This window comes from Rattus norvegicus, chromosome X, assembly GCF_036323735.1.
Source record: "Rattus norvegicus strain BN/NHsdMcwi chromosome X, GRCr8, whole genome shotgun sequence".
Taxonomy (NCBI): Eukaryota; Metazoa; Chordata; class Mammalia; order Rodentia; family Muridae; genus Rattus; species Rattus norvegicus.
The window spans coordinates 144341647-144368610 of record NC_086039.1 but is presented as its reverse complement, the minus strand read 5'-3'; the positions used below and the strand labels follow the sequence as shown (position 1 = coordinate 144368610).

General features: G+C 45.4%; 1 protein-coding gene across 1 annotated transcript; it reads left to right on the top strand.

The window, feature by feature from the left end:
* The first annotated feature begins 21639 nt into the window (after positions 1–21639).
* Sox3 (SRY-box transcription factor 3) lies at positions 21640–23719 on the top strand. The gene has a single exon (NM_001401192.1). The coding sequence runs from the start codon at positions 21649–21651 to the stop codon at positions 22996–22998; it is 1350 nt and encodes a 449-aa protein (NP_001388121.1). The 5' UTR covers positions 21640–21648; the 3' UTR covers positions 22999–23719.
* The last annotated feature ends 3245 nt before the right edge of the window (positions 23720–26964 follow it).

The following is a 26964-nucleotide window of genomic DNA, read 5'->3' as shown; positions in this document are numbered from 1 at the left end:
AGAATCAAAGCCCATGTCTCACTCATGGTGGATAAGCCTTCTACACTGAGCTGCATCCTTGATCCTCAATCCATCACAATAGCATAAATGCAGACCGCTACGAAGCAACTGAAAAAATATAGCAGAAACCTAGATGCTTCCAACTTTCTGGTGATTAGCCTCTGAAAACAGAGCTCTTGAAAATAGGAAGTTTAGAAAAATAAATAAGAGCTGTAAAAGAAAATACCAGGACAAATCTGGTAATGTTTTAGAACATTTGTTATCACTCATGCGATTTACATGTGGAACTGCATTTAATGACAGTAATACATTTGAATTAACAAAATAGTTGCAGGATGAATTTACATGTAATAAAGACAGTTCTAGCCAAGTGTGGTGGTTGGTATGCAGCCATAATTCCTACCCTGGAGGCTGGGGCAGGAGGATGGCTAGTTTAGTTTAATTTCTAATATCCTGATATTAAATATAGAGAAATATATTAAATATCCTGTTATTAAATATAGAAAATCATAAAACAGAAAATAATTCTATTTTGACACATAAATGTCTTGAATCAAATGTTTACTATCTATCTAATGTTTTGCTAAAAAAAAAAGAGGGTGTTTTTTGCATGCATTTTCTTCATTTCATAAATGTGGACACATGGTCACAATTGAAAATTCACTATCTTAACATAGAAATAAAATAGATGTGGGTATGGAAAAACAGAGATAGACGTATGAATTTAAAAAAGGTTCAAATAATTGCAGCCAGAATGTCGTGACAGATACAAATCAGGCATCATTTTAATCAAACTGAATTTAGATGATAGACTTTCATGGAAAACCTAATTTACTTTGAATTCCCCGGTCATGACTTGTGCACGCTTTACACGACAAGGTTAAAGAGATTACATCTGGGTTCCCGTCAGCAGCATCTGCTGGTTAGTTCTCTGCATGCTGATTTAATGAGAGGTCAAGCGCCGTCTGTCCAGAGGACTTCTGTTTCAGGCAGGTGATGGGAAGAAGTCTTCATTTCCATGCAGTTGATGCTGGGGCTCTGGGAATTGATGCATCACCATCCTACATTTACAAACTATCCTGACATTTGTGGCCATACTAAACTTAGAAGTAAAAATCACAATCAATTTTTTTTCTTTTCTTTCTTTTTTTTTTTGCAGTACAAAAAAATAAAAGAAGCAATGTTCTTCTTGCTTTTTCAAAACCTGACATACATGTATTTTCTTAAAAGTACCGTCATTGTAGAAAAGTATATGTCTGTGTGACACAATGCCATACACAATTACATAAGTAATGTCCAGATGACAAGAGAATTCATTAACAACTTCTTATGCTTCATAAACAGGGGAAGAGAATACAAAAATCATTCATCCTAAAAAATTCTAATCCAATTTTTTAAATAATTTAAATTCATTAAAACATTTTCTATCTCAATTCACAAGTTGTTCAGAGAAGAGCTTAAAGATGTTCCTGTAATTATTGTAACAGGAAGGGCTTCAAGCCATTAAAATAATCTCTGGCAATTCAGTGTGATTCCCCTTATTTATGCAGCACTCTTTTCTGAGTGTGCCCAAGTCCCGCTTTGCCTGCACAGAAATGGTCACTTCTAAGCAGTGTATCACAAAGAGGCTCAAATTCCAAAATCAATCAAGCCATTTTGCCAAAGACGGAGGATTTACAATCGAGTAATCTGTAATCATATAGATGTTTTATGATAATTATCTTCCTTTTGAGCACACATTTGTGACCGAGAGTGTTGGGCGGGGGGGAGGAAAAACGAAGCAGATATGGTTTGTGGTATTTTATTAGGATGAGACTGAGAAATCCTACACCTTTTATTTCTATATTAAAACCCACTTTTGCCTACGCCTGGGTCATACATAACTGTACAATACTGACAACTGGACACAGCTCTTGACAAATCACAGTTTAAATATTCATTTTGAGTGTGCATAAAAATTATAGTAAGAAGATGGGCAATTTTCTCAACAGGCCTATCATAATCATGAGAAGAACTGATTATTCGTGGTAGGGGATACAGGATGAACAGGTGTTTGGGCTCCAGAGAATACATTAATTTCTCCAATTTCAACAATGGAGATCTCTACTAAAGATGAAAGAAGTTTTCCCTTGCCTGTGTCTTTGAGGGAAGCAGACATGAGTACAGTAGGCTAAGCTGAGAAGTCATTTCATATGGACAGTTTATCTACTTCAAAATGTATTTTTAGCCTGTGCTTCTTTTTCATTTGCTCACTAGTGTACCTCAACCTCTATATAGCCTCCATTTCCTTCTCACAGAGAATTGTCACCAGACTACCACACCAAAGTAAAGGTTCTAACTCTCCTGGCATCTGGCCCAGCCTTCTAACTGCTTGAAATGAATTCAAAGGAAAGTGCGTTCGGCCTCAAGCAGTGCAAAGACTTCTGATAGGTAAGAACTTAGAAGTAAGCCTCTCTGACAATCCACCCACCGTTTAAATCAAACATTTAAAACTAGTTCAAAAGTCAGACCATGGAAGTTTAATTTCAGGACAATGAAAGCAAAGAAGCCACCTTGCTAAATCACTTTCTGACAGAATGACAGTTTCTCCCGCCCCACATTCATAGCAGTGAGTGGATAGAGGGGTCAACATGACAAACAGCACAATGCTCAAATGACCCACAATCTGAAGCATGCCTTGCCCAATTTTAAAAATATGTGAAATAATAATAACAGAAATTGTCTACTATTTTTTTTGTTTCAACATGCATGTTGTGTACTGACTAGAAAAGGAGAGGGGCTTGTGGATAGTGCATAGATTTCTAGAATTATGTCCTCTATAATCCTCCTTTACCTCTGTGGATATGCAGAAGTTTAATAGAAGTATTAAGACTCAGTTGTACAACATATTACGAAACTGGGCAGATTGCTGGTTTTCTTATTGCAGAAGTACATAGTTTGGCAGACTATGCCACACATTTTCTACATTCAGTTATCTGTTGCAATTACTACAGGACATTAAAAAACAGATGACATTATATATTAATATCAAACTATCAGAATTCAAAACTCTTAACTATACACCATTTTCTTGTTCTGTGGCTGCTCAAATGTAGCACATATGTGTCCTTCTTTATAGAAGCCTGCAGATCAAAACATGAGCCCTGACTCTCAGCCAGGTACTGCCTTGAAGAGAGGATATGTGGAGGGCAGGGAACTGGCCTGAAGAGCAATAAATAACCTTCCAAAGAAATGGACCTTGGACAGAGTCCTCAGTGTGTACTCTGGGACACCCATTTCCCCAGTCTCACATGTGACTTTGCTCTAAAGCAGCTGCCTAGAACCCTTTGGATCGCATGGCAAACCCTTAGGATCAGAAAGACTGTGACTCCTTATTAGCTTCTGGATTCCTTTTTGAAATACCGGCTGCCCCTTCTCAGCTCAGGCCAAGAAACAGAAAAGGTTGAATTCCAGGAAGTGAAAACTGCTTCCCTGACAAAGCCATCCAACTCTTCAGGTCCAGGTGACCTCCTAGGCATTGTGCTGGGGAGCAGCTGGTCAAGACTTCCCACTCCAGCCTCCCCCTCCCCTTCCCAGCAACATCCCTTCTGTCCTCCAATCTGAAGATTCTGCAAGGTCCATCGCTAGATGCTGAGGACACAGAGGCTCTGACATGAAGAAGCTCACATTCTTTTCACCAGGAAGCAGGTCAGAGCATTACACAATGGCCAGGGCTGACAAAGAGGTCAGTACAGGAGGCTCTGCCCACACAGAAGAGATAGCCAGTAGTAGCTCTGCTCCCAAAGAAGACACACACGACCACCTCTCTTCCCGTGCCTTGAAGTACCTAAAAATGTTGCCTCCCCACAGACTGAAGTAATAAGGGAACGGGGTATTGGCAGCAGTGAAGTGTGAGTGAGCAGGTAGTAGATGGTGCAAACAGGTGGATGGAAGGACCTACACCCACCTCCATCCTAACTTCTTGAACATGCTAACAGAATGGCTGAGTCTTAGCAAAGAAGCAAGCTTCTGTTAAACACAAGGCACCGTGTCTCTTTTGTTTAGCTTGTCTTCATAGAGCTTAACGCAGTGTGTCATACTTTGAAACAGTGATATCCAAACAATTAGGTTTCTGCAGCAGAATCTCTTTACCCCACCACCAAAACAAAGCCTCTGCAAAAATCCCAAGAATAAAAGAGACAATCAAATCTGCTCCTAGTAAAGACTTCCGAAAGCCTTTCTGAAGACTCTAAAAACTCCATAGACTATGCTCAGGAATTTCTTCCCATTACACCTCGAGACCCACAAAACAGCAACTACATCTTCCTTATGTTCTTTTCTGACTACCACACTGACCAATTAATAGCTTGAACTAAAGTGATCTAAATTGAAAAGCAATGTAAGAGATGAGAAACGAAAAAGAGCTATACCAGAAAGAGGCTGGATGTGTCAATGAACATAAGAATAAGTGACCCACCCCACACAGTGACTGAAGGAACAGAAAAGTCGGGATGCAAGTGAATAGTGCTGCTCTCAAGTAACTAGAAGCTGGTGCAGAGATAGGGAGAAACAAAGCAATCATTAGGAGCGTCTGTAATTAAAGCAGTATTTATAAAAAGCCAACATAGGCAAGAACACAAAAAAGCACACAAGGAAGGCAGTCTGACTTGGCAGACATAACACTAGAGCTGAAACATCCAGGTCCTCTTACTTAGCTGAGAGGGAAGGAAGACAACATAGGCCTCAGTCAAATCACAAACACATTTATATGCTACATCCAAAGGTTTATCTTTGTTTGAGGATGTAGTTCAGTTCATAGACTGCTTGTCTAACATGTATGGAGGTCTGTGTTTGATTTTACCCAAGGCTAACAACCTGCAAAACTAACTGTATTCTTCATCATTCATTCATCAATTCGTAGTCCCTATTCTATGCTGAACATTCATTTGCACTTAGAATGTATTAGAAACAGGTAATATCCTTAATCTTCTATGACTTATATGCTGTTTGACTGTGATACCAACAATAAACAACATTTTGGAGGTAGAGGAAACTCCACAGACTATGCTGAAGAATTTCTTCCTATTACACCTCAAGACCCAGAAAACAGCAACTACATCTTCCTACGTTCTTTTCTGACTACCATTATCTACCACACTAACTAATGAATAGTATTTGGGAGCCAATCCAAACAGCATTTGGGAGGTAGAGAAAGGAGAATCAGAAAGTCAAGATCATCCTTGGCTACATAGCAAATTTGAGTCAAGCCTGATATACATAAATACATACATATATACATACATACATATGTACATATGTACAAGTGGAGAGCCAAGGAATAATTGTAAATATGTAATCAAAAATGTTTGGATATTGGAGTGCCTAGAATGTAGGAAGTTATTTTCATAAGACAACATTTTTCATAAACCAGAGATTGTGAGATAATGCCTTTGGCGGTAGAAAGCAAACCATGGACCGAAGAGCTATAAATGAGTGAGGATTTTATTGTTCGCCTCTGGTTATCAATCATTTTTCCAACAAGAAGCAGAGTATCACCTTTGCCTGGGGCTTCATATTGGCATTAGTCAGATGTTCAGGGAGTGGCAGAGCTGCAGGAAAGGAAGAAGAGAAGTTCGAGGAGGGAGTGAAGAAGAGAAGGAAAAAGAACCAGGAGCATAGATGGAGGGTAAGGGAGAGCATAGATGGAGGGTAAGGGAGAACAGAAGGGCATAGGGAAGTGAGGAAGGGTGAAGAAAAAGGGAGATAGATATGTCCACCAGCTAATTAATCAGAAGCTAGCTGGCCTGGAAAGGTGTCCAGGGTCTTTCATCTGCCTTTCTTCTTGGCTACCATTTCTAATTTTTTTCCCAGTCTCCCCCTTGCCATCTTCTTGTAGTTACTATTGTGAAGGTCACTGCCTTCCTTTACTAATGCTTCCAAACTACCTATATGTTATAGCTAGTATCCACTCTATGGCTATAATGGACAAAAGCTAATGTTTTCTCTGTAATGAAGGAGCACAGGAGGCTTGACAAATTTGATACAGGGTTCCTCAAAGATGAGATTTACTCAACCAACCACACCAGTGTGCCTACCTCAGCATCTGGGTCGAAGGGTCACTGGCAAAACTCGTTGATTCCAATGACATCAGTACTCTTCATCAGAGCCATTTCCCCCCACATTAGCTGTTCAGCATGAAGAAGGGTTTCCCTAATTACACTCATTGCCTCCACTCCAGAGTGTGGCTCACTTGGGGACATACGTCTACAAAGCTGGGTTGTTACAAAGATTAAATGAGATCACATATATAAATAATGCTTTAGCAGGCACTCCATCATAATAGCCATCATTATTATCATCAGCATTTATTCATTCAGCCAAGCAGGCACTCAATAAATATTGATTGACTGTATGAATGGATAAGTAAAAAAAGTTCCTTCAAGCAGGCCAAGTTAGACAAAAGGATGCAGGCAACTTTGTACTTTTCAAGCCTGTCTGCACAGAGTCATACCTATATCTGTTAAAGGGTTTTTTTTTAATTGTACACTGTTCCCATTCCTAGCAGACATAAACACCCTTACCCTATTTTTCCCACAATACTTAGCATGTCTTCTCAGATGCTATATTTTAATTTTGTTTTGTTTACCTGTTTATTGCTGGTCCCACCATCAAAGAGCATATAACTTGCAGAAGATTAAGGGTATTGCCTGTTTCTAGTGCATTCTAAGTGTATATGAATGCTCAGCATAGAATAGGGACTATGAATTGATGAGTGGATGATGAAAAGACAGTTTTGCAAGCTGTTAACTCTGGGTAAAATGTTGAAGTTGGGTTGATTGAATGGCAGGCTACAAAATTTGAAAAGGATCAGTAAAGGCTGACATTAGAAATGAAAGGAACCCATTCATCATTGGCCTTACTCTAAAAGGACCAAGGTGCATGTAGGAACCACTTATAGAACACCGACTATTTTATACTTCTACTCTCAGGAGTACCCAATTCTTCATTTACAGACAGTATTTATACGACACAGAAAGCTTTTCTCTATCAGCCTAGTATCATTCCTAGTTTGTTCTCCGTTGATGTAGTGAACCCTGATCAAGACTGACTTGGTAGAGAATGGTTTATTTATTTCATCCACCAGCTTTCAATATGTCCTGGAAGTCAGGTAAGAACTTGAGTCAGGAACATAAAGATAGGAACTAGAGCAGAGGCCATGGAGGGGTGCTGCTTACTGGCTTGCTCCTCATGGTTTGCTCAGCTCGCCTTTTTAATACAATCCAGGATCATCTGCTCTGGGATGGCATGGCCAACAGTGGGCTGGGACCTTCCTTGTTCTGTTTTGGATTGATTGTTTTATGAGATAAAAGATATAAATCTAATTTCATTCTTCTGCAGATAAAAATCCAGTTTTGCCATCACCATTTGTTGACTAGGCTATCTTCTTCTCTATAGTATGCTTTTGCTTTCTTTGTCAAAAAATAAGTGGGCATATCTTTGCCGTTTTATTCCCAAGTCCTCTATTCTATTCCATTTGTCTGTCTATTTTTAGGCAAATATAGGATGTCTTGACCACTATAATGCTAGAGTCTAACATAAAGCCCAGTGTCATACCTCCAGGATTATTCTTACTCCTCATTATAGTTGCAGCTATTCATGGTGTTTTCTGGTCCCCCATGAACTCCTGTATTAATTTTTCTCAGCCTGTGAAATATGCCAGGGGAATTTTGACAGGTATTACATTAATTCATACATTAATTTTGGTGGTATAAAATATGGACTGTGTCCTTTTTTGTCAAGGCACTGTCATGCCCTCAACAGTAAAGAGTAACTGAACAAAATAAAGGAGGGTGTGGAACCAAGCTCTGGAGAGATGGCTTAGTAGGTAAGCCCTTGACGCACGAGCGAGAATCCCAGCACCCATGTAGTGTATATGACACATCAGCAATCCCAATGCTTAGGAGGCAGAGCTAAGGTAGCCACTGAGCTACCTAAGCTTCCTAAGGTAGCCACAATAGGAAGCTGGCTGGCTAGATTAGCTGGAGCTGCAAGCTATGGATTCAAATGAGACACCTTGTCTCAATATATAAGGTGGAGAGCTACCAAGAAGATACCCAGTGTTAACCTCAAGCTGCCACACACATACATGTTTAGACACACATGTTCGCTCATATACATGCACATAGAAAACATAAACACAACCTACAACAACCTGTTAAAATGGGGTCTCTTCTCACCAAGCTCTTTCTGGAGATCACGTAGTTTCAGAGACTAGTACCCTATATTTAAAAAATTTCACTGAATCTCATCTCCAATGTCAAATGGACATTATGCCTAGGGGAAATAGTAAATCTCTGCAAAACCAACCAGGGTAGAAACCCAGTTATGTTTGAGATAGGAATGAAAACAACAACCATAAAGAACAAATGAATGAAGAGAAAACTATCTAAGCATAAAGATTTTATAGTTGAAAATCTAAGGGATAGGAAATGATTCCTCTGAGCTGGGAAGCAAAGCAGCTAAGATACCCAGGTGTGGTGGCACACATCTCTAACCTCAGACCTTAAGAAACAGTTGTATTTATGGAAATTTGAGGCCATCCTGGCCTAAAGGACTGATTTTAAGGGCAGCTGAATGAGCTGACCTAATCCTGTTCCTTTTCTTTTGGGGAGGTAGGAGGTGAGATAGAATCTCTCTACATGAAACTGACCTCAAACTCACAGAGATCCCCTTCCTCTGCCTCCCAAATTCTGGGATTAAATGCATTTGGAATCATGCTGGTATGGTGGTTTAATAATGCCCCCCAAAGGCTTAGGGGGTAGCATTATTTGAGAAGGATGATGTGTCCTTTATGAAGGAAGTGTGTCACTGAAAATAGGCTTTAAGATTTCAAAAGCCCATGCCAGGTCCAGTCCCTCTCCACTGCCCCCACCCCTCATTTGATAATCAAACAATGAACATCTTTTAAGTATCCAATCACTTGTCATAAATTCTCATATATGTTACTCAATAGACAAACCACCCCCAGAACATTCCAACCCCCAAATCTGACCATGTCTCTCACCCTATCTTAAAACCCTTCAAGAATATGGAGTTCCTAAACAGGGAGCTCCTGAAAAGGCCAATTCTAATTAATTATAACAATCACTTAAAGACTCTGGGGATTGATCAGAAGCTACAACAAATTCTAAAGATCTTGTTCAACACAGTCTACAGAACCTCAGTCACCACTGAGGTAATCATCTACAGTGGAAGACTAGGGCATTCAAACTACTGTGACACCCCCTCCCCCATTATCCCAACAACCTGCACTTTATGTAGATCAGTGTACAGATTCATATATTTTGAAGGTCCATTAAGTGAAATTCTGAGCACAATTTTATCCTCCTAACCCCAAGCATTAATATTAAGTGAGAGGACAGAAATTATACAGACTCTGGATATTATTATTATATATTATTATGGGAACTCTCTTCTGCCTCTAATCTTCAGTTTCAGCATCCCTTTACCTATTAGCCAAGAGTGCAGGCTTGTCCTCCAGAGTCTCACTTCTCTGCTTTGTTAGGACAGCAAGTGTAAAAGCACACGGAGGATAAAGACCTAAGATTTAAGAAGCCCTAATGTACACACTCATTTAGAGACCAGTTTTGCTTACTCTGAGACCCAAATCATTGAGGCCACCAACCAAGTAGAATACTGTTCAAAGTAGAAGGTGGCACACCTTTAGGAGCATATACAGTCTCTGATGTAGATGGCTTGGTAACTGGTGACCTTTTTAATAAACAAAATGAGCCCATTCCTCCACAGAAATAAAGATTATATCGGAGTACACAGCTAGCAAAGAGAATGTGCACACATTTGTGGCCATGAGCCCTTCACTGCCTCCACAGGTACAATTCAGTACGATCGCCTGGGAAGCAGCATAAGGGTGAAAGAGGAAATATTAACAGGTCATCGATGACCACGCCAGTACTAGGCTGCTATGTCTCTGAGTATGTCTATTTGTTTGACTTTCATTCTCCAAGTCTCATAGGCAATTGCAGAAGTACACTTTTAAAAGACCAGTTTCTTCCTACTGAGCCACAAACACTTTGAGCCTAGGATGGGAACACCATGTGGTCCAATGATACCCATTTCAGTGCCTACAGTTACGTAGGATGAAGGATCTAATAATAAATGTATTAAGGAGATATATATATATGCAAGCTATCGGCTTGCTGGAAACGTGGCATGGCAAGGAGCCAAGAAAGACCCTTTCTCTCCATATTTAACAGTAGTCTCCACCAGTTTAGACAAATCACCTTATTCCTTTGAGCCTTTTTCTTTACTGTTAAAATGTAAAATAAATTTTATGCCACTTATGTTACATGGCTCATGCTGTGGTGATGATTCTATCAGTATTCAAAAATTTATTGAGTCCTAGAACTAATGTTCCTGTACTAAATTTAACAGTTTATTTCCATAATCTTTTTGTCCCCCAGTCAAGTTATGAGGTGCCAGTAATCTTAATCTTCCATGTTTTAAATGTTATTAGTTCTTTGCAAATTTCATATAATATATAATGATCATATTCACTCCCTCCTTCTCCCTGTAACTCCTCCCAATCCACCACCCCTTCTCAATTGTAGTCCCATCCAAGTTTTCATTTCTTTCTTTGGGGATAGGGTTTCTCTGTATAGCTCAAGCTGGCCTCAAACTCACTGTCCTCCTGCTTGAGGTTCCTGCTCAAGTAGCCATGTGTAGATCAAGTTGCAGACGTGTACTACCACACTCAGCTGTCAAATCACTTCTGCACAGCTTTACACTAAGGCTCCGAGAGATTAAGGAAGACCTCCCGAGGATCCGGGCAGGATAACAAGGCGTGTTGGGCTGTTGACCACTTCTCTGTGCTTAATTCATTTCCATTGAGCCTACTCACAGGAGTAGTTTAACAGTCACTGAATTCATGCTAGATTTTGTGCTTCAAATGCAATGTCAAAGACAAGCCATAGAACTATTTTTAATGTGAACTAAAGTCTCTCTTACTTATTAGAAATGACTTTTTATAATATTCTAAGTCTTTTTCAAAGCCCCTATGAAAAATGATAAGGTTTTAATCTCTCCTAGCGATTACTGCTACCTTTTTTTTTTCATTCCACTTGGTCAGTTGTGACTATTTCTGAGGCGTTGGAGAAAGCATAGAAGCTGTGAAATTTGAACAAGGCCTCTTCCCTAATTCAACAGGACTCCTGATAAAATCTACAGAACAAGATTATTTTCTATTGGGCTCTGAAAGAAAAAAATTAAATTTTACATTTTAAGCAAAAATAAAGGCTGTAAGATTTACATGGTCTTGGTTGTATGTATTTAGCCAAAGGCATGTCTCTTTCATAGAGTTATTTTATGTCAGAATTAAACAGCAGAACTCTGCCTGCCACAATCCAAACCACATTGTTTCAGTGAGTACTCTCCAGAGAGCCTTGACAGAAACAATCTCAAGCAACTGTGACAAACTGTGAAAGAGTGTCATATACCATCAGTTCAATTTTTTCAAATTCCTTTCAAAAAGGACTTCCTCGAATACTACAGTTAATTCCACAAACATCTGCATGGAGCTCTGTAAAGGCTAAGGAAAGTGACACATCTCTCTTCACATTAAAAATAGTGTTCAGTTCTAGTTCGTGCATAAGAAGTCCCATGAAAGAAACAAGACAGCTCTTGTGTTAAGCAGATATCAGGCACTTTCAACTGTACTGTGAATTGAACTCCACAATGGCAAAACTGACTTTCTGTGAGATGAATAAACTGGTCCTACTCATACAGGTAGCGACTATTCATTCTCAAGCACGGGCCCAGGTTTAGTACACCTCTAGATTTGTGCCTCCTATCATAACACAGAACTGAAAGTAAACAACTCAAAATGGCTATAGGAAGTTCCTAAAATTGACCAGAACCACCCTGCTAGAAAAAGCAAAGCAAAGCTGCAAAGAAGACTCAGACTAGACCAGCTGCCTGCAAGAAGCAGAAACCTGCAGATATGCCTGAAAGAGGTTAAAACCAACTGAGTCCCTTGGAAAGAACACTTCCGACCCATTGAGACTGCCTGTCGTCTGTGCAGTGTGCCCCAGGTCCCCAGCTTTGTGAGCTGTCATCCACACGGAAGAGGACTTCGGTGATGCAGCTGTCTCCAAGTCATTTCTGCTCCTGTAAGTAATCTCTCATCCTTATGTCTATAAGTAACCCCAATAAAAATCGTTAGTTTGTTCACCAAAATACACTAAAATGGTAAGCAAGTATTGGGGATACAGCTTAGGTACATGACTAGGAGTAGAAAGCCCTGGGTTTCATTTCCAGCATCACAGAATAAAGCAATGCTCAGCTGTGTATGCCCATAATTCTAGCATAATAGGAGGGGAAGATGGGAGGTATAGAACTCCAAGTTCATTCACAACTACACAGGAAGTTTGGGACGAGCCTGGGATATATAAGACCTTGTAGACAAAAGGGAGAGAGACAGGGAGGAAAGGAAAGAAGGGAAGAAATGGTGGAAGATGAGCAACTTTGCAGTTAGTGATGAATTAGGCTTTAATGCTTAATTCTTACAGATTTACTAGAAGCCAATTAAATGTCAGTCCCGGACATAACTGGGACCAGGGAAGGCAAGGGAGAGTACCTAGGACACAAAATGAAAGCAGGCACATTCCCGGGATCATCAAAAGCCCCTGCTGAATCATCCTAAACAAAACATAAGCAAATATGTAGCCAGATCTCTCGCCACTAGAAGCCCATAGTAATTTAACACATCTAAACTCTAAGTCATGTCTTTTGAACACATCAAACAACTATATTGATTTTAAGATTCTATCCAATCCAGGACCACACTTTCAGGACCCTTAGTATCTATACTAAGTACCTTGCTAGTCTCAACCCTGGCATAGGGATTCACTCTTGCTACAGTCTCAAACCTCTAGGGCCAGATGAAAAATAAAAAAGCATCACCAAGCAAAAATAAAGATGACGATCGATAATGATGATGGTTGATGATGAGTGTACTTTAGATGTCTGATTCATTGTCACCTCCGAGAAGCTTGTCCTGAGGACTCCAAAACATCAACTCTTGTCACTCTCCACCTCCGTGTCTGCACTGGTGACTGTTATTCCGACTAGTATGCAAGTACCATGAGCATTAGGACTTTGTTTAATTCACTGTGGTAACTACATGAATTAAATTATGCCAGGCTATTGAAAATTGCTAATAAAAACTATGTCAACTACATAGTGATCTTGTCTATGTTCATATGGTCCTAGAACCTATGCTCTAATTATCATCTAAGCGAGCCCTTACTGGTGCAATGGAAATCTCTTGCATAATAATTGTGCCCTGGGACATTTCTCCTCGGACATTAGAAACCCTTTGTTTTCTTCATTATTAAAACATGGAAGTACTCAGATTCTCTTTCTGTCAAATAGAGACGTAGTGGACTGAAGAGATGGCTCAGCGGTTAAGAGCACTGACTGCTCTTCCGGAGGTCCAGAGTTCAAATCTCAGCAACCACATGGTGGCTCACAACCTTCTGTAACGAGATCTGATGCCCTCTTCTGGTGGGTCCGAAGACAGCTGCAGTGTAGTCATATACATAAGATAAACAAATCTGTTTGTCTTCTGAATATGTTTTCCCTTTGTGAAGCTGTTGTAAAAACCCAGGCTTATTTGCCATGGCAGCTGGTCCTTTTCCAGACTCCAATTCTGTTGCCCACATTATATATACTCAATCCCGTCTGAAATAAGCATTGGTGTTGTAATACACAGACCAGGCTTAAGAAAATACTTGAGCAGTGCCTAGTCTGACAACTTCTAAGTTCTGATGAGAAAGCATACTTTGCTAAATCTGGCTACTACAGCTCATCTAGAGAAGGTAGCAAGTACCCTACAGCTAGTATCTACGGCTCTACGGAAAGAGGCACTGTCATCTGCAAGTGCAAGAGGAATGGTCTCCTCACTGCATACATTCTGTATTATAGGAGCCCAGAGGTAGGGAAGGAAAGTAAAGCAATTTGATTGTTAAGGAAGATTCCTTTCATCCAGCTGCCAAATAAATCAGATATGCTCTCTTCTCTTTGGGGAAAAAATGCTTTTAGCCGCTGTGTTCTGACATCCTTTTGAACAGAGTAACAAAGAAGTTAATACTCAAAAGAAAAAGGTAAACATAATAATGTACTTGATATGAAGAATGTGGTGGGAAGCCATGAAATAGTAACATCCTTCTTAAGGAGGAATGCCTGCTGAAAGCAGGGGCACAGGAAACATTAAGGTGGCAATTTCTGGGGTTGGTCTTTTGGAAACATGTTAAATAGCGATCCTACTGGCTCTACTCCCTGCCTCCCAAATTGGCCAGCAATCTCTCTTTAAATTTGTTTTGAAAGACAAAGGGAATGGATTCTGCCAGCCCAGCTACAAACCCACAGCCATTGTGTTTTCTTATTTAAATGACTTTACAGTCATGTAAAAATATGTCCTTATTTTGTGAATAAATTGGTTATTTTGTGCTGTAGTTAAAAATGACCCGAAAGCACTTTCTGAGCACCACTGTAAACAAGATCATAAACAAACCCTGGCTACCACTGCTGCTGCAGTTTCAGGAGATTTCCATAGCAATTTAGAAAGATCAAATCATTGGTATTCATTTTCAAAAGAAGTAAAGCCTTGTGAGCCTACCATTTAACGTTTCGAGAATATATGTTTTCAGACTTTCTAAGACTCCTGGGCACTATTACTCAAGGTTTTCTTTATTCTCACTTTTAATATGTTGGTGGCTTTATTTTACCACACACCCCACAAATGAGAAATTTTCTTCTTTCATGCTAGATAATTTCACCAAAATAGTGAAGGCAATATTTTTAAAAATGAAAGTGTATCTAATGACACATAACCAATATGGCTAGAATATTTCAAGATAATATTCTTAAAACACAGGGCTGTATAAACCAATTGTGATCTAAAGGCCATGGCAAAATTATGTAGACATGGAGTTAGCCCTGTGAACAATTAGAAACAATCCTGAAAGCTGCTCATTTATATCCCTCCTTGTTATCACCTCATCTGGGTCTTTCAACGACGAACTAAGAAATGAAGGGGGCACAGGGTTTTCAATATGTCTTTTCTTTGAGAAACAATAAAAACATTAAACTTTATACATTGAAGTATCTCTGTTCCGAATGGTAGCCTTTTCATGGGAGTCCAGCTTGGGTTTTGTCTGGGTGGGGAGGTAGGGAGGGAGACTGTGAATGCCCCCAGAGTCATTTAAAATATATAGTATTAGCTAATTGATGAGAGGACTAAAAACAATAGTAAGTAGGGAGCCTGGCTACCAGCCAGCAGCATGGCTTCATGGTGAAAGCCAGTTTACATTAGAGGCCTGTTTTCCCCTTTCCTTATATGAAATGAACAGCTGTAATTGAAAAGCAAGGAGCTCTATGCTTTATAGAAATAGGTGTTGTGAAGAGCCTTGGCCGTCTAATTTTCTTCCTATTGCAGGGCAGGCTTCCATTGTCTGTTTTTTAGAGCTAATTTCTTTTCTGATCAAAAGGCCCACGTCGTTGAAAAGGTAGTAATGACTATTCATTTGGCTGAAGCCTCCATTCCCCAGACTGCAAGCTTTATTTAGAAATGGCTATTTCTTTCTAAAAGGAAAAGTTCATTTATGTCCTCTATAATGTCAATTAAAGTAGAATATATTTTAATTATTTATCCTCAGGAGGAACCTTTTAGGAACTTAATTTAGTATGCCTATGCTATGCAGACACTACAATATGCGAATGTGGAATGATATCTAGATACATGGGTTTTATTTTATTTTACCACTAATGAATAGTTTATTTGCAGGTAATTAACAAGTTAAATCGGCACAATTAGTGTCGGATTTCTTTAATAATATAACTCATAAAAGGGTAGTCATTGGAACTAGAAAATAAGGTTGGTTGTTGACTTTGTAAAGAAACCATTTCACAAAAGGGGTGGTTTTTTCCCACTAGAAAGTGTATAGTGGGACGTTCCTCGCGATGCACTTTTCAATCGAAAGCTAGGTTGTGCGGGCGGAGAAAAATATGTTCAGAAACAAGAGGAGATGATGTTAATTATACAAACATCACATTAGCACAGCTTCAAGGTCCTCTAACCTGTCGATGCTTTTTGGGGAGATGAATTGGGTTGACAGTGGCCTAGAAGACAAAAAAAAAAAAAAAAAACAGTGTGGACAAACCTCTCAACAGAACGTGCTTTGTCGAGAGATCTGCTCCCCCCCGCGCCCCCCCCCCAGTGTGCTGGAAAGCAAGTCGACCTGATGGGCAGCACACTAACTGTTCGCAGTCCACCGCCACAGTCGCGCCCTGGGAGCTGCGCGAGCGGGTGGCTGAGACAGAGGCACTGAGGTGTGCTTGCTGGGCTTGCGCTCTCCCACAGAGAGAAAGACGTCGTGGGAAAGCGCAAGCCCGCAAGGATAAGCAAGGTCACTGAGGGCTCGGGACGCACCACTCCCCAATCAGTCCAGATCCTTGCAGAGGTCCTTCCTCTTCCCACGGAGCCGACTTCTCTGTGGATCTGCTAGGAGTTTGGGGTAAGTGAAATCCCATTTGCTCGGTCTCAAGTCCTTTCCCAGACTGTTTCCAGTTTGCAATGCAGAGTGAAAAGGTCCCACGGTTGCATACTAGACAAACAACTTAGCATATAATAAACATAGGACAGAACCGCAATGTAACCAAGGGAAATGCTGGGCCAAGAAGGAAAAGAAAATAAAAATTCTATGCATCGAATTCCTTAGCTCTCCACTTTCAGAAAATGAAAAAGTTCAGTAAAAAGATAGAAGGAAAACGGGGGTGGGGGGTAATAACAGCTGAATGCTGCCTTGAGATTTCTTCTTCCCTGGAAAGCTCTAAGCAAACCCTCACAAAGCTAACAGGCACCGCCCGCGGAAGGAGCAGACGAATCTGCACAGATGCGCTGGAGATGCCTAGTCTGCATTGGTTTTTGCAGGGAAGGGTAGTCAGACCTAGTGGACTCCTACCCACCCCCACTCCAGAGGAACTGTAAATCCGTGCGGATAACAATTTGAAGATCTTTCCCCTGGTTCCATATTCCTACGGATCTCCTCACTTTTGCCAAAGCGAGGGCCATGCCTTTGCATAAGCAAAGGAGGTGGACTCCCTTTCCTGACAAGCAGAGTAGAGTGGGAGGGTAGCCACCCGGTCTGGGAGCCAGGTTTCTGGAGGTTGCTCGGCGGGGTGGGGGTATGTGTGAGTTTGTTGATCTGAATTACAGAGCGCCTAGAGAGGTGTGGGAGTGTGTGAGGGTGAGGAGGCAAACAGGGCAATGACGTGGCTCTGGAAGCCCTCTGAAATGGTCAGTGCTTTCTTCCCTCTAGAAAGAAGGGAATGTATATTGGTTGTGAAGTCAACAAGAAGGAGCTGAAGGCAAAGTCTGTCAAAATCCTCAGAGTTGCTGCACACCTAGGGAATAGAGCGTGGGTGATTAATAATACCTTAACACCCTTGTTGCTGTGTTTTCAGCTGAGAGCCCTGAGGTGGGGGGAGCGGGAGCGCAACGAGATGTCAGTATCTCTGCAGCACGTCACTCAGTTAAGGAAATGAATTAAGTTTAGAAACTTGTTTCAAAAGTGCCCACCACCAAAACTCTACAGCCAAAAGTCAGTAGAATAAATTGTGTCACCACATAGTTTGTCACCTCCAGAACAATGCTATTCCATGCCTCAAGGCTCCTAGAAATGTTCTTTAGAGAGCATCAACTGGGTTGATTAAAGCCTGTATCCACCAACCTAGGATCTTAAGATCCTTCTCTGACCTTAAAGACTGTGAAGCTGTTCCTTCAGCCCCACCCCCACCCGACTCTGCTGTGTGGGTTTGGGGATAGGGAGGGTCCCACATAGTACTCCAGGGACGGGAAAGTTATGTCTTTTCCACCAGTAGGAGTGACCTTTCTGACCTTTTTACAAAGGATGGTTCTAAAATAGATTCAAGCTGCTTGATCAAGGCACTCCCTCTGTAGCTTGAATACAGTCTTGGCTGTACCAGGGCGGTCGAGCAGTGCTCTCAAGGAAGAGAGAGACAGAATTGACTTTAGAAATGTAAGGCTTTTGTCTGCTGGAAAAGGTTTCCAAAAGAAGTTGTTTTCCTGCCCTCAAACCGGTATTTAGCCCTAGGCATCAACAGGCTTGGAAAAGGTTAGATCCCTATGGGCAGCTACCGTGGATGGCACTACTCTTGGGCCTGAACAAACTTCAAATATTGCCATCTTCTCCACGTGCCAGCAGGCACCTACACAGATCTAACTCTCCCTCCCAGCTCTAAAGCACAAAGCCAAAAGTACTCTGCAGCTCTGAGGCCCTTTGGAACACCTGACTTCTCCTGAAGCAACAGGAGGAAGGGAGATAGGGAATAAACTATGTATGGAGTTTGCTGGGCTAGACTGGCCAGATCACCCGAGTTTTACAATAGCTTCCCAAGGCTAGGTCCTGTTCTGCCCCGCAGCCAAGAAGCTGCTTGTCTTTCCTGGGGTTGAGGCGACCTGGAAGACCCTGAGGGTGAGAAGGGGCAGTCCTTTGGGTGAAGTTTCCAACTGAAGCCAACAAACGGCGCTATTGTCCCGCCATGGGTCCTAGGAGTCCCTGGCTCGACCCCAACTGGAGGGAGTCTTAACGCTCCTGGGAGCGTGGGGACAGGGGTGGTGGGTGGAGGAGGAAGCGCTTGGCCAGGTTCCTAGTCTGGGATCCAGAGCTATTAGTATTGCCCGCCGAATCCCGGAGGCCTCTAAGACTAAGAGCGCTGCTAAGCGCATTCTTTCCTCCTGTGTGCCTCTGTATTTTGCTTTTCGTTGTTGTTGTTAAGAGATAGAGGGAATATAGTTTGAAAGACTATACAGTTCAATACCTTGCCATTCGGAAAGCCTCTGCGGGAACAGAAGTCTCTAAGGTTAAGATGCATGCTCAGACACTTCTGCAGAACCTCAATAAAGTAACTTGGCTCGACTGGCGTCTTAGTCTCCAATGAGAGGAGGGCCTGGGTAGCTGGTTTCCTTTCCACCCCGAAACTCCCTAGGTTCACAATTTTAACTTTGATTGTCTGCTGAAATGATAAATGGTAATAAGAAAGTTTTCTATGAAGTGTTTTGAGGGGAATTCGGTGAAACACGTATTTGGCTCTGGCTAGCTCAGCCCAGAGCCACCAGACAGAGATCAGTTTAATCAGTCACCTCAGAGAAGCCAAGAGGGTGAGAGAAGGTGCCTGATCCTACCAATAAACCTTGGCAAATCTGGCAGGAGGATGTAATGTGAAAATGATCTCACTTAAACCAGGACAAGGTGTGATCAAATGACAAACAGCTAATCTGCTTCTGGGAGGAGCAGGGGACCAAACCCACATCCTCTGTCTTGGGAAATATGCAGCCCCCGCTGTCACCACAACGGCTTACTTGGGTCCTAAAACTTGGAAAGAATCCTGACATCTGTCAGGCTACTGGACGCCAGGCTGCGAGTCGGTTGGGTAGTTTCCTAAACGGCTCTTCACTTAGCAACAGCCTCAGGGGCCTGGGGGGGGGGTGGGATGAGAGAGGGCATGAAGAGGGTGGTGAGAGGCCAAGGGCCAGCGCACATTGGTTTTTCTAGGGGACCGTGGGTGTGCCTGAGAAAATCTTGAGTCTGTCAACCAATTTATGAAGAAAACGAGTGCAGGTGGGGCTTGCTGAATCATTCCGTGTTCTGAAACATGCTTTCCAGTTCAGCCATGCGCGTGAGCGCGCACATACTAACATGTATCCCCACACAGAATCTCCAGAGCTTTTAAACCCTCTGCACCCACCTAATTTACTGATTGATATCTTGGCGGAAAACGACTCAGACCAGGTAGAATACAAATTTAAAAGGAAGGAACCAGGACCACAAACTTCCTGAAATTGATGCTGACTGGAAAGAGAGATTCGGGTGCCAGCGGGTCCCTCTGGCCACAAATGGACGGAACTGCTCTGTGCCCTGTTTGGCGGCTTACTTTTTAATTAGTTCAAGAGAGAAAGAGAGACAAGCCGGGCGTACAGGCATACCAAACCACCTCATTTAGCATTATCGCTGAAAAACTAGAAGTCTGGAATACACACACACACACACACACACACACACACACGTACGCACGCACTTGGCTTAGGGCTTGTGCTTTTCTTTAGGTTTCCCACCTTTCCACCAAGCTAAAGGGGGAGGTGAGACTCCAATACTACGCGGACACCTTATTTTGGTTTCTGCCACATCTGCCCAGCTGGCTTCCTATTCCCTCCAGCCGCTTCAGAGAGCTTCAAGAGTTTTCAAACGCCATGCCACTTGCTTGAGCTGGCAGCCTCTAGAGAATGTCCGGGTTCCCTCTCCTGGCAGCCAAGATTTCTCTAGACGGTAGTCCCTGGCAGATAACCCGACATAGTGCCTGAAGGTCCCACTCTGCTTCTCCGGCCTTCGGTCAGAAAGGCTATAAAACAAGAAAGGAGATGCAGAGTCTGTTAGCTCAGCCTGTTGGGGGGGGGGGGTTGGGGGAGCAGCGCGGCTGCGTGCGGCTCGAGCTCGCCGCGGTTGTGGCAGGTGCGCGGTCGGAGGAGGGGCGGCTCAGCTCCGGCCACCACCCCCCCCCAAACTTTTCTTTTACTGTGAGAGGCTCCGTGTTGCCATGAAAACGGATTTTCCAAGGGGCCCGACCCTCCCCCTCAGGAGCATCGGACTGGAAAACCCGAAATGGCCAGACAGCAGAGACAAAAAGGGGCCTCTAAGCAGGGGCCCAGAGCGAGAAAGTGAAGGCTCCTTCGCCCTTTGCCTCCCAAACCCGCTCCCCTCGAGCTGCGTGTGAGCGCCTCCCCCAGGCACAGGCGGAGGCCGCTCGCACTCACAAACCCCCCGTGGAGCCTCACTGCCAGGTGCGCTCGCCGTCCCGCGCCCCAGCCCCCGCCCCCGCCCCCGCCCCCGCCCCTGCCCCTCTCTCTGTCCTGGACGCACTGGCCCTCCGGGTGGAGGGTTCAGGCAGCCAGCTACCATTAATTCCGAGGAGGGCTTCTCAGAGACTCAGCCTAGCGCACCCCCGTAATGCATTTAATGTCCCAAGCATGCCTGGACTGCTAGAGGTCCCCAGTGTTCTTAGCGCGGGCAACCTCAGGGGTTGGAGGTTCTCCCTGCAGACTGCGGGCGGGGAGCTTTCCAGGTTGGCCATGGGATGGGGCGCTGGTCAGCTTTGTCGGGTCTGCAAAGTGTCTTCCGAACCCCTCGGGCGCTCCTCTGCCCCTCCTCCCCCAAATTTCGCTCGTGCGCCCTCTTCTCCCCCCTCCTCCCTCACCTCCTCGGGTTTCTCCTTCTTTCAAACTTTTTGAGACCCTAATTGGTGGTCTCGGAGCGGGTCTCAGGGACTCCCGCCTCCTGAATAACTCTCATCACGTCACTCGACCCAAGAGGGGTCTGGAGGGTGAACGAAAGGGCTCCCCGAACTTTTTTTTCCAAGCCGGGCCACAGGGGGCTCGGTGTTGATTGGCCAGGACTCATCACAGCGAGCCTGTCAATCACGAGGCCCACGGGTGGTGAGGGGGCGGACCGAGCCCCAACCCTCCCGGATCTGAGCAGGTATATAAGGGGCCGGACAGGCTTCCCGGGCAGGCTGCGAATGCGACCAGCTCGAGAGAACGCATCAGGTGAGAGAAGCCCGCGCGTTCCCGCCGACTTCGCGCGGAGCCCTTCTGCAAGCCTGCCCTTCCCGCCTGAGCTGCCGGCCCGCCGGCCCCCGAGCGCCACTCCGACGGAGTCCCCGGGCCTTTTCACCGTGGCCGCTCCAGCCCCCGGAGCGCCATCTCCTCCCGCCACGCTGGCGCACCTCCTTCCCGCCCCGGCGATGTACAGCCTGCTGGAGACTGAACTCAAGAACCCCGTGGGGCCGCCTACCCCAGCCGCGGCCACCGGCGGCCCCCCAGCTCCTGGCGCTGCGGGCAAGAGTAGCGCGAACCCAGCCGGCGGCGCGAACGCAGGCAGCGGGGGCAGCGGGGGCGCGAACGGCGGCGGCGGCGGCGGCGGCGGGGGCAGCGACCAGGACCGCGTCAAGAGACCCATGAACGCTTTCATGGTGTGGTCCCGCGGGCAGCGGCGCAAGATGGCCCTGGAGAACCCCAAGATGCACAACTCCGAGATCAGCAAGCGCCTGGGCGCCGACTGGAAACTGCTGACCGACGCGGAGAAGCGGCCGTTCATCGACGAGGCCAAGCGACTGCGCGCCGTGCACATGAAGGAGTACCCGGACTACAAGTACCGGCCCCGCCGCAAGACCAAGACGCTGCTCAAGAAGGACAAGTACTCGCTGCCCGGCGGCCTCCTGCCCCCGGGCGCTGCCGCCGCCGCCGCCGCCGCTGCCGCTGCCGCCGCCGCCAGCAGCCCGGTGGGCGTGGGCCAGCGCCTGGACACGTACACGCACGTGAACGGCTGGGCCAACGGCGCCTACTCGCTGGTGCAGGAGCAGCTGGGCTACGCGCAGCCCCCGAGCATGAGCAGCCCGCCGCCGCCGCCCGCGCTGCCGCAGATGCACCGCTACGACATGGCCGGCCTGCAGTACAGCCCCATGATGCCACCCGGCGCCCAGAGCTACATGAACGCCGCCGCCGCCGCCGCCGCCGCCTCCGGCTACGGGGGCATGGCGCCCTCCGCCGCCGCTGCGGCGGCCGCCGCCTATGGCCAGCAGCCCGCCACCGCCGCCGCCGCGGCCGCCGCCGCCGCCGCCATGAGCCTGGGCCCCATGGGCTCCGTGGTGAAGTCGGAGCCCAGCTCTCCGCCGCCCGCCATCGCTTCGCACTCGCAGCGCGCGTGCCTCGGCGACCTGCGCGACATGATCAGCATGTACCTGCCACCTGGCGGGGACGCGGCCGACGCCGCCTCTCCGCTCCCGGGCGGCCGGCTGCACGGCGTGCACCAGCACTACCAGGGCGCCGGGACTGCGGTCAATGGAACGGTGCCGCTGACCCACATCTGAGCTCCCGCGCGCGCTCCCAGCTCTTCGCCCCCACCCCGCCCCACACCCCCACGTTGGGACGCCTTGCTGTTTAGCTTTGCTCGCCTGGGACCGTTGCCTTGTACCGAAGATGAGGAGGACCGAAAGTTTTGCCGTAGCTGTCGGAGTTTGTACAAAAGCAAGAAGTCCGGAGCAGCGGAAATGGGACTTGCTTGAGCTGCCCGCTTCTGACCGCCGCCCCTCCCTCCCCCGCTGGCTGGGAATCGCTGTGGTGTTTGCGGAGAAACCGCGCGCGGCCCCTTCCTCCTCTTCCCAGGTCCCTAGGTTCTTCTGTCGCATTTGAAAATGTTGTCTTGTTAGTTTGCTATTAATCGAGGACTGAGTGAAGTTGACCCCCCCCAAGAACTGCAATGCCTCCACCCCCAGTCGTATTGCTTCTATTTTCCTCTGGCTTTTTTTTTGGGGGGGGGTGCTGGCCGCGCCAATTGGCGCGACAGCGAAAGCCAATGTTAATTTATAGCCAGGTGTGCGTGTGTTTCCCGCCTCGCCGCCCCTGGCCGCGGGACAGCCTCTGTCCAGTGCGCGTTTAGGCTGTTGAGTTTGTGATTTCTGCAGTGATCTATTTGCTATTTCGTGTACGCATTTCGTTCGGGTGGTGGGGAAGGGGTTATTTTGTTCCAGGTTTTTTCAAGGTTTTACTCTTAATTCCTAAGTGAGAGATCAATAAATTTTATAACCAACATGCTGGAGTCCTGATAATTTTGCGGGTCCGAAATTTTAAGGGCGGGTTGGGAATGGGGATACTCTTAGTTTTATAACTGAGTTTGCAGACCTGGGTTTGAGGGGTGGGAGTGGTGGACGAGCATGATGTAAAAGGATTTCTTTTAAACTGTTGGAGAGTCAAGCTACAACAACTCCCAATACTCTCAAAAGAGAACTAGTCTCTGGAGAAAACCTGTTTTCTGGGAGCCCACGCTACCTGAGCCGCACACCGCCGCACGCAGTAGTGCACTTGTTGATTGCGGTGGTGAGCGTCCGGGACTGCAGTGTCTGCTTCCGCAGCCATGCAGGGCGGGAGGCAGACACCTGTGGCTGCGAAGACTTACCCAAAGCAGGTCTCTTTTACCTCTGTGCACCGGGGCGGGAAGATGCTCGCTGAGTTGAATTATTTACAAAACGAAAGTCCTTCTGAAATCTCAATGATCGTCTTTAAAATAAATGGTTACAGGCGTTCCCATCAGAAAATGAGTATTTCTACAGTGGTAACTAAAGGGGGAGAGTGAGTGTTCAACACTGAAAGATTTGGTTTGAAAAGTTACACCGTAGATGGGTAAAAGTTCTAGAACTCCTCCCAAGGCTTGCTTTTAACTTGTCAAAGCAGTTTGCTTGTTTTCTAGAAAGAATGCTCTCTCTCATCTGGAGCCTAGAGCTTGTTTTTTAGTCCCCTTTTCCTACTTTCCTCCATCCTGTAACCACTGACCATTCCATTGTAAGGGTCCTTGGTTTCGCACGGAGCCCCAGCATATGTTTGGAGCCTAGGAAGGAAACAAATAGAACCCGTGTTTTTAACCCCCTCCTCAGCTGTTTGAGGTGATTTCCTTAATCCCTTTAATCCTGTTACCTCGCTATCCCAGAATAACTAAACTCAGCTTTTCCACTAAGCTTGGCCTGGTGCACTGTTTTTATCCTCATCCACTTCTGACCACAGGTTTCTTTGCTTGAGGTCTGTTGGGACCCTAGGCGACAGTCCTCTGTAAATTGGTCCGAATTCCACGTTTCCAGCCGGCTTCCTTTGTGTGGACCAGCCATTCACCTGCGGGTCTGGGCGGGCCCCAGTGGGAGGGGCGGGGGTTTCTGAGGCTTCGGGGGTCGTGCCCGCTTTTTACACATCACTGCAGATCCTGGAGACTAAAGCCACCCCGCCTTTCCAAGAAAGGTCGGGTCTCCCTGGGAAGACGTTTGCACAGCCATCCCCACCCCCGACACACACCCCATCCCCCACTGTCCAGCATGGGGTGGGAGGGGGTCAGCGTTGATTTACAGATGCAGTCGCATCGCCCTCCTCGCAGGGCTCTTCCTGGGCCTGCTGTGTTCAGACTGGGCCTCTTCCCTCCTCTCCTCATCCTAAAGCCATAGACCTCAAGCCCCTCTTGACCGATGGGAGCCTCCATCCTTTACTGCAGTGATTGGAGCAAAGCGACAGGCTGCCTGATGGGCGAGCCTCTATTCCCCCTGCCCCCCCCCCCCCCCCGCCGCCGCCGCCAAAGTCCCGGTAGGAAAGTTGTCATACCTACAACCATATTCCAATCTTTCGGTCTTTGGCCTTAAATAAAATATCTGCCTAAGGTTATTCTAGATTTCGCTCTGAAATGACTCCAGGAAAGGGTAGGGTACAAACAAGCAATGCTCCCCACTGAGGGGGCGGTGGCCACTGAGGGGGAATAAACTCTGACACCGCTTCTTTGGAAGAGCTCATTGTGCTGCTGCCTTCTTAGAAGTGCCATGGTCACCCTTTCAGCCTGTCGAACATGCCGCACTCTCTCTAAATATCCATGGCTTTGTGCTCCACTCTGTCTGATTTCCAAATTGCCTTTAAGAAGAAAAAAGATTTCATCAATCAGCACATTTGGAGGATTTAAATACAGATGAAAGATAATGTTTTTAAACTTCAGCAATAGGGAAGAGAACTAGACAGAACTGGAACAACACTTCCATTCTCTAACCCAGAACGTTTACACCAGGATCTGTTCTCTACACTGCTCTGTCTACCAGTGTCTGGTCCTCAATCGGTTTTTATAGAGTTGAGTTTCTGATAAAGCTTAAATCCAAACAGCAACAAAATCAACATGTGCCCAGACTCCAATCCCCTCGGTCTCCTCTGGCAGGTTTTGTCACCAAAAGAGGAAATGACAGTGTTCGAGGTTGCCTAGCTAGTTCCAAATACAGCCTAGTGGAACAAGATTCGCAGATCCCTGGGAAGGATTCTTTTTGCTCTGCCTGCCACAAAAGGAAGACAGAAGCCAAGGAACGTCCAGCCCCAACTGCCTCTGCAGCCGAAATCCAGAAAGACCTCTGGAGAAAAGAGGTAATTCTTGACGTGGAGAGAGTAGGCTCTGCTTCGGCTGTGGCAAGTACTAGGAAAACAGATCCTTCCAGACAGAAAAGACAGGAGTCCATTGTCTTTCAGTTTCCATGCCAGGACCACAGCTATTTTTGGTGGGAATTATCCTGCTAGAGATTTGCTTTCCTATTCTGTGACTCCATCATTTTCCTTATTAATCCCCCTCCTAGAAGTCCACAGGAGGTAGGGCTGGATATTCAAAGTGCGGGCAAAGAGTCAAAGCAACCTTGTCTCAGCTGTTCCTATACTGATTATATGTTATAACTACCCCAAGTGTCCAGGAAACAGGAAAGAGTAAATATGATTTTTTAAAAAATGACTGCTGTGTAATTATCACAATCATTTATGGAGTGATTTAAATAACACACTAAACCATCTTAATACCCAGGGAAGAAAACAATATGCCAGAACTCTCATTTAGCAAGTATGACCTTGACCATTTAAAAATAAGTATATATGAGAGGAAATATGCAAAAAGGGTAGTAGTATGAATACTGGCAAGTCTTCTTTATACTCTCCAGTTTTCTCTAATATGATTGTATTTCTGTTATCGGGAGAAAAGGGAGATTTAAAATATATGCCTTCCCCATCGTGAACACTGAAATGTGGCTCCTGTAAGAGAAAGTTTTAGCTTTTTCTTTAGCTGTTTTAGGAGATATGAGGGGGACAAGGAGCCCCAGGAGGAGTAATCCTCTAGCTTTTCTCCAGGGCTGAGGCTGCAGTTAATAGAGGCAGGAGGAGCTCACCAGAGCAACCCCCTGCCAGGTCCCCTCCTCAGAAAGCAGGAACAGAGGCAGATTAGTGAGTGGCTCATCATTCTTCAGACTCACTCACTGGAGAAAAAGACCTCCTTTGGAGTCACGCTT

Excerpts from the sequence above, each read along its gene's own strand:
- Sox3 (NM_001401192.1), top strand. The coding sequence starts at position 21,649 with ATGCGACCAGCTCGAGAGAACGCATCAGGTGAGAGAAGCCCGCGCGTT.